The sequence below is a fragment of the Euphorbia lathyris genome, chromosome 1, assembly GCF_963576675.1.
Source record: "Euphorbia lathyris chromosome 1, ddEupLath1.1, whole genome shotgun sequence".
Taxonomy (NCBI): domain Eukaryota; kingdom Viridiplantae; phylum Streptophyta; class Magnoliopsida; order Malpighiales; family Euphorbiaceae; genus Euphorbia; species Euphorbia lathyris.
In genome coordinates, this window is record NC_088910.1 from 9673142 (window position 1) to 9681175 (window position 8034).

At 30.4% G+C, this 8034-nt stretch overlaps 1 protein-coding gene across 1 annotated transcript; it reads right to left on the minus strand.

The window, feature by feature from the left end:
- Positions 1-2813: 2813 nt before the first annotated feature.
- Positions 2814-5269, minus strand: LOC136221507 (large ribosomal subunit protein eL33y). Its single transcript, XM_066008897.1, has 4 exons — positions 5140-5269; positions 4825-5053; positions 4699-4741; positions 2814-3069 (listed from the first exon to the last, which is right to left on the minus strand). Exons 1-3 carry the CDS (start codon positions 5205-5207, stop codon positions 4700-4702), a joined length of 339 nt encoding a protein of 112 aa, XP_065864969.1. The 5' UTR covers positions 5208-5269; the 3' UTR covers positions 2814-3069; position 4699.
- Between the last annotated feature and the right edge of the window lie 2765 nt (positions 5270-8034).

The window sequence follows — 8034 nt, forward strand, 5'->3', positions numbered from 1 at the left end:
TAGAACAAATATAGTTCATAATAGATTTTTTTAGCAGAATGTTAATTAAATTAATTTTTCCACACGGAAGTTGTTTCAACTGAGATAATTCTGACAAGAAAATCAATCTATTATATTAAAAATTAATATAATAAACCAAAACAAAAAAAATTAATATAATAACTTTTCATTTATTATTTTAATATAAATATATTTAGTTCGGTGGGTTGGACTAGATTGAGCTTGAACAAGATAATTGAGTGGAAAAACTAGTTATGATATAATTAAAAATTGAAAAGTATATATATTTAATATGATATTTTACAAGTCAGGCTGCGCTAGCTTGGGCTTAAATCTCAAGCCAAACCTGTTATTATAGACTCAGATTGAATTTATATTAACGTTGAATAAAATCATTATTTTTAATTTATTTTAAGAGTTTTTTTTTTGAAACTGAATTTATTTTAAGAGTTAGAATTCATAAATTAAGGATTTAACATATTATAAATACTTATAAAACTGAATAGCATGAACAGTGTTTAAAACTGAATAGCATGAACAGTGTTTCAATTGAAATTTTGTTCAAATGCTTCCAATCATACCCCTATAATTAACTCCCCTTTTTACCCTTTCAAATCCACTTCAATCCACTGATTTCTTTTAGACCCTGTTTGGTAAGGAGCGTTTTGTGATAAAAAGAGCGGTTTTGACTAATTTTAGAGGTTTGACCACTGAAACCGCTGATTGGAGTGTTTGGTGGAGAGAGGTTTGGGAGAGAGTTTTGGGATGAAAACGCTAATTTAGAAAAGGCTCTTAAAATGAGCTTTTTCAATTAGCGTTTTGCAATATTAAAATTAATGGACTTCTTTAACCCTAATAGATAGACTCAATCTTCTCCTGCGCCAAAATTAATGCTCTTATTCGTCTTTTTGCACAAACCGCTATTATCAATCAGCTAATTTTTACCAAACAGGTCTACACAAACAGCTAGTCAAATCAGCTAATGTAAACAGCTAACAGCTAACGTAATCAGCTAATAGCTAATTCCCAAATAGAACCTTAATATTTGTGATACCCAACAACCTGATAGAAAACGACGACGTTTAGCTCCCTAAGATTTTAGACACGCCTTCCACCCTAAGATTAAAAGCTGCAATTTTGTTCCTTTTGGGATTTTATAAAAATGGGGTTTTTGTGTTCAGAGAAGTGAAGAAGACGATGACGGATCAACTTGGCAGAATCTAATTCAATTGGGTAATTGCATAAACAAAGAAGGAGCATTTTGTGCCATTTAATAAATCGGTTTCAGGGTTTGAAAGGAGTGAACGAGAGGAGGAGAAAACTTTATTTACCTCAAAAGGCTGTAATTTTTTTTATTGGTTATTAGTGTATGTTGCACCAATACTCTTTTAGTAGCGTTCTTTGTCTATATCTACCTAAAAGGTGTATTGTATATTTTAATTATTTCCATTACATGATATTAGCTACCAAACTATAACTATTTTTCTTTTTAACATATTAACAGAAAATTAGTATATCAATAACAACTCCTCAAAACTTATTCTCATTGATTTTATTTTATGAACTCCAATATTTATCTCTTCTATGTATTTCATGTTAATTTTTCTACCTTCAAAAATTAAATTTCTATCTTTTCTATTATAATTTACTAACAAGATTAAAATTTATAATTCAATGTAGGTCTAATACACAAATAACCCCTGAACTTGTCCAAATGTTGCGACTGCCCCCTCCAACTTTCAATTGTAACAACTTACCCCTCAAACTTGTCCAATTGTAACAACTTACCCTTTAAACTTGTCCAATTATAAAACACAACCTCAAATTGCTGACATAGACTGCAATTGAAGAAACACATGAAATACAAAATCTACAACGCTCGTGAACTATGATAATCAGATTTTTGGCGTGATACGAATCCGAGAAAACTTTTTTACAATTGCTTCAAATACGGGGTAAAAAAATTCCCAATTTGGGGTTATGTTTTACAATTGGACAAGTTTAAGGAGTAAGTTGTTACAATTGAAAGTTGAGGGGGGCAGTTGCAACATTTGGACAAATTCAGGAGGTTATTTGTGTATTAGGCCTTCAATGTAATACAATTTCCCGAAGCGAAGCAAGGGTCACTTTCTAGTATTGTCTAAAAATGTAAAAAAACCTACTTTATTTGGTTTAGATGAATCCAACCCACAAAAAATAGGTGACCAGCGCATCCATAAATACGAACAGGTCTACTTAAAAAATAAGTGTCATGGATTTATTTTTTTCATTTGAAAGATGATGTTCTTAAAATATGCTTTATGCCGAATTATTCATATGCACTTAAGCCAATAAGAAACTACTTAAGCTTTCCTGATTTCCCCTTCAACATTCTTCAAAAATTCTGTGATTAATTCACTCCAAAGCAAACAAACATATTTTAAAAATGAGCATAAGCTTCAATCAGTAACCCAATAAACTTCTGCATCCAATTAATACGTTGATTATAAACCTTAGTGGCCTTGACACATTACGATTTATACAGGCAACCTGTTTCACACTCGACCTATTTGACACAATTTTCATTTTTGTTGAACTTGTATGATTGTATAATTATGTGAAATATCACAATCATGACAAGACAACTCGTTTTGACACACCTAATAAATCTGCAGTGAAGGGAAGAGCTATAAACATTCAACACGTGCTGCAAGGGATAGAGGTTTAATCATATCATAGGCTTATTGGCTTTTTTTTTTTTTTCTCTAAAATATCACATATAAGCTTTTTAACAAAGACAAGATAACTTAAAGCTATGAAGATGAAAGTAAGAATGGTAAAAGTCTATAACTTGATTGATTAACTTCTCAAAATGCTACCGAAAGATTTAGAATGATTAAAAGACTGCAGCTCACTGTGTAGATAAACCATGAACAAACATTGTCAAAAATTGCTCCAATCAAATCATTCAAAGACATAAGTCAAAACAGAGGTTTTCTAGTATTACTCCTGAATACATAACCTAATAAGACTTGTATGCAACTAAACTCACCTCCATCATCCATAGTAACATGAACCAGCTTCATATCACTGCGATAATAAGAAAAGTAAAAGAGAATTAGAGATATGATGCCTGGTCGAAATAAACAAAGAAACAAACAACAGCAGAAATTAATGAAGGGTTTATCAGAGCATGGTTTGATCTCGAAATATCCAAACAAGGTACATTTACATATGCTAAATGTTTATTGATTTCTATCCGTTAAAAATGATAGTGATTTCAATATGTTCGTTAATAAATCATAGGTCATGGTGGAAAACCAACAGTTTTTATAGGACAAGGGCCAAATAGCATTTCAAGTTGTTACCTCTTACACGTGTCAACTTCCATCTAAATTGGATAAAATGCTATTAATTTCTATACGTCGGGAGGTAAATGTTAACAAAACATAGGTAAGGGGCAAGCAACAAATTTTTTTCATAGATCCAGGGCAAATAGTGCTTAAGCCAGCTAAATATCAGCAGGCAAGTACTTAATACATCACTGCAGTTATCTTTACATGTTTAATCAGAATGAAGGGAAAACATATGCAAATTAGTTTCCAAGGCCTTGCAAATCAACTAAAAGACATCAACTCCAAATTTAGGATATGATACCAATGAGGAGAAATTCTACAATACTCATGGAGAAAAACGCCCAAACAATCAATTGATACACACTCATACACATTTATTTCTTAACAACAATGATCTCCCATGAAATGAAGGTATGCATCCCTCTTTTGATTGGTGGGGTGTATTAATTTGAGTATGGTAGAAGTTCTAGTACAATAAGATGGTAGAATATAAATGACTGTAATATTAAGATACCACTCAATAAAATCAAAATTCAAAAGACAAGAAAATGGCAGGCATCAAAGATGCCAGATGTTGAACAGAATTAAAATGTACTAATAACAGCAAATACCTCTAATCACTACTACAATCATAATCAACTTAAAAATGCCAGCCTGCAAATAGGCTCACTTATGCTACCAAAAATTCTCATACAAAAACAATGCATCAGAATTACATCAACAAAGGGCAAAACATAAGGGAAAAACTTGTGCAATTAAGTTTCCAAAACCTTGCAAATGAATTAAGGGAAATCAACTCCAAATTTCAGATATATGATACCAAGATAAGATAGCAAAACAGAAGTGACTGTCATTTAGATAACAACTACTCCCTCCGGTTTCAAATAAGTGTCGTTTTAGATAATTGTTTTTTCTTTCTTAAGTGTCGTTTTCATTTTTCAATAAAATTTAGTATAGTTTTTTGGTCTAGGCATTTAACTTTTGTCTTGATTTATGTGTTTTTTAAGTTTTCAAAGTTTTTTCTCCAACCATTATAGGAGAGAGAATTTTTATTTAGTTAATCCATATAAATTTATTAATTTAAGTGCATATTAATTGTGTTTCTTAATTTGTGTGAAAAACTCTAAAAAGACACTTATTTGAAACCGGAGGGAGTATACAATAAAATCAAAATTACTTGACAGAAAATGGTGAACAGATTGAAAATGAACTAATAATTGCAAATATACTGATCACTACAATCATAATCAACTTGAAAACGCCAGTAAATTCTCATTCAAAGACAATGCATCAGAATTACATAAACGAAGGATGAAATTAGAATAGCTAAGCATATCAAACGATAATTCTTAAAAGGTAATACCTCAAATGTTGCTTGGATACATGAACACTCTGACTCTATCCCCCTGTTAAACAAATAAAAGAAAAATGAGACAAAACTGCTGCGAATTTGACATTAGAAACTAAATAAATTAAGTGTATAAATTACCATAGATCTAGGGGGAAGGTTGGACTTGAACTTAGCACGGACAACCCCACTGTTACCATGAGGCCTTGAAACTTTCCCCCAAATGCAACGGTAGTGACTTCCATTCTTCTTCACCTTGGCCTTATAGATATAAGCCATTCGCTTGCCAGCGTACCATGTGACCTCTTCCTTCGTGTTCACCCCCTCGATCTGAATTAGCGAGGTATTTGGATACTGGTTCGATTTTGACCTAAAATCAAAACAGAATCATATTCCAATAAGCTTTGATCCGATAATCAACTGATCTTTGAGTTAAAAGTGTTCGTTATTCTTTACCTTTTGTAGCCGAGGATAGTCCCTCGGACATAAAGCCTGACGTTCTCGCCTTGGCGGCTCTTCACCATTTTAGCTTTGCTTGTCCGCCGTAGAAGATGTTTTGCTGTTTTCCTGGTTTGCCCGGCGTAGACGAAAACCCTAGGCGCAACAATGAGTGTATTTATAGGTAGACCTATTGATGATTTGGGTGGGCTGGGCCTAATTGGGCTTCATACTTTAATATTTTTGGGCTAATTACTTATGAAAATTACTATTGAATCATACTATTACAATTTAATTTACCATATGTCAACACAAATAAATTACTATTTCTTTATATATATCCTAAAATTCTAGATATATGAAAGTAAGAGCTTTCTTCTTTCTTTTTCTTTTAAGGATCAATCCCTTGAATAATTATTTTTCCACATTAAGTCCTTGATCATTGATTATGTTATGAATTCGATCTTATTTAACTTTATCGTCGAGTTTGGAAAACACGAGTCTTTGAGGGATTCAACTTGTTGACGTGGACATTTTCACTTCAGCGTAAATAAATAAATAAATAATTTTCTTGACTAGGGAAAAGAAAGTAAAAAGTAAAAAGAAATTACAGAAACTAATTTCCACTAGATTCTTTCAAGCTGAAAATCGAATTAGGAAGAACCTGCTAGAAATGGATTTTGCTATTAGGAGAGAAGATCGATTTGACGATTATAATGTTGAAAATCGTGAAATGGGAGAGTAGAAGATCGAGATTAGAAGAACCTACTTGAAATTGATTTATGCAATTTCTTTTTATTTTTTTACTCTCTATTTATCCTAATCAATAAAATCTTATTCGTCCACATCAATAGGCTGAATCGTCCCAACGATGCATGCAACCCAAACTCGATGGAAAAGTTAAATAAGGGTCAAATCTATAACAGAATCACTGATTGTGGAAAAATAATTGATCAGAAATTTGATCCTTAAAACAAATAAAGTTCAGAGGCTTAATTATATTTTTTGCCTTTTTTTAATGAAAATGAGAGTTAAATGAGGTAATGGAAATGAAATAAAAATGATGGAAATAAATATTAAAAATTACACATAATGTAAATGAGAGTTAAAAATTTATTTTGTATGAGAGTTTAAATATGCAGGGAAAGAAAAGTTAAAGTTTATTTTACAAAGATAAAAAAAATTAATAAAATTTCTGTTAGTTTTATTAACCCCAATTTAGAGGTTAAAATAAGTAAAAGTTTAGTTAAAGTTTATTTATTCTAAAAAAATATTAATAATTAAATATTTTGTGAAAAAATTGCCCATTGTGGTCATCTTTTCCCTCTCTCTTTCTGTGTCGTCCTTAGTTTTTGTAGAGGGTTTCAGTATTTGATTCTATTATTTGTTTAAGTTGAAAGTTGCAGAGGGTTTCAGTGTTTGATTCTATTATTTGTTTGAGTTGAAAGTTGAGTTTATACGGTTTATTTGGTGTTCATGTTGGCTCTCAATTGGAGTCCATATTGGAAAAGGTTTGGTTATGATAATGAGGAAACATTTATAGATTTAGAAGGAACCCATATAGAAGAAGGAATTGTGTCTTCCAAACCAAGTTTAACCAGAAAGATACCATCGTTTTGCTTCGGGTAAGAAATAACTCAGAAAATAATTAAATATTATAGTAGTACAAAAAAGTAAAAATTTTATAATAGAATTTTCCAATGAAAATTACCTAACAAAATAAAAAAGAAAAACCTTAATGACAACAATCAGCAAATAGCTCATATTTAACCCTAAAACTTTCACACTATATAATGTCACTTATATATCTCATTCTCTAGTCCTCCGTACACCAAACTGCATATTCATCATCTCTCTGCCTCTCTTCATCCACACCAAAGAATGACGAATTTGAAAGGCGAGAATCCATTGACGAAATCTCTTGCCTCATAATCACAGAGATACTTCTTTTTGTCATCCTCCTTATGTTATTCGCGTATTTCCTTCCAAAAAATTTTGTTTTTTTTTTGTGAGTTGAAATTATAAATTTATTTGTAATTTCATTAATTATATCGTAAAAATATTTTTGGAGAAAGTTAAGTAGTTGATTAATTGGAGTCAACAAAGAACCAATTAGATGGTGATTCTGTCTACAAATCCTAATAACAAATTGAAATGCGGTTTTATTTATATTGATATCTACTTTTGTACGTAAACCTAAATTAGTTACTCTTTTTACAACTTTGAAATAATTTTAGTACATTATCTCAAGAAATATTTTATATTTCATGGTAAAAATATATTGTTTTCTAACTTTTCATTGTAAAGAGTTTATATTTTTTTTAGGATAACCAATTGGATCTTTTTTTTTTTTTTTGCTATTCCATAAATATATACTTATTATATTATATTATTCTTTTCATAACCTAATTATTAGCTTCATCATTTGTTTTACTTTTTTACTCTTTTTGAAATAGGAATTACATTTTACTACTTTCTATATCAATAGTAAATACTTTTTACTATTTAATGTTATGTGTGCAAAATAACAAAACATGTGAGTTAAATTACATTTTAGTCAAAGTTAGGAAAAACATTTTTTATTAAATTACTTCCACTCATTTCTTATCTATCTATCTCAAAACATCACACATCTCCTAATGCCATCTTTGCCATCAAAAAACAAAGTTATCTCTTAATAATTGTTCATAATGTCACGTGATGCAACATGTCAAAATACCTCTAAAAAGTATTCTCACTACTTTCTTATTATTTTTTCTCCATATATAAATTTCAACAACGTATATAAATTTCAACAACTACAATAATAGATTAATTTTTTTATTCTACCACATATATGACAACACCAACCAGAATCATAAGAAACTTTTATTACTGTCTCACAACATCTTCTCAAAGTATTAAAAGTCCACC

Coding starts and splice junctions, on each gene's coding strand:
- LOC136221507 (XM_066008897.1), bottom strand. CDS start 5,207: ATGGTGAAGAGCCGCCAAGGCGAGAACGTCAGGCTTTATGTCCGAGGG. Junction 5,054..5,139: donor ACTATCCTCGGCTACAAAAG/GTAAAGAATAAC, acceptor TTTTGATTTTAG/GTCAAAATCGAACCAGTATC. Junction 4,742..4,824: donor ACCTTCCCCCTAGATCTATG/GTAATTTATACA, acceptor TTTGTTTAACAG/GGGGATAGAGTCAGAGTGTT.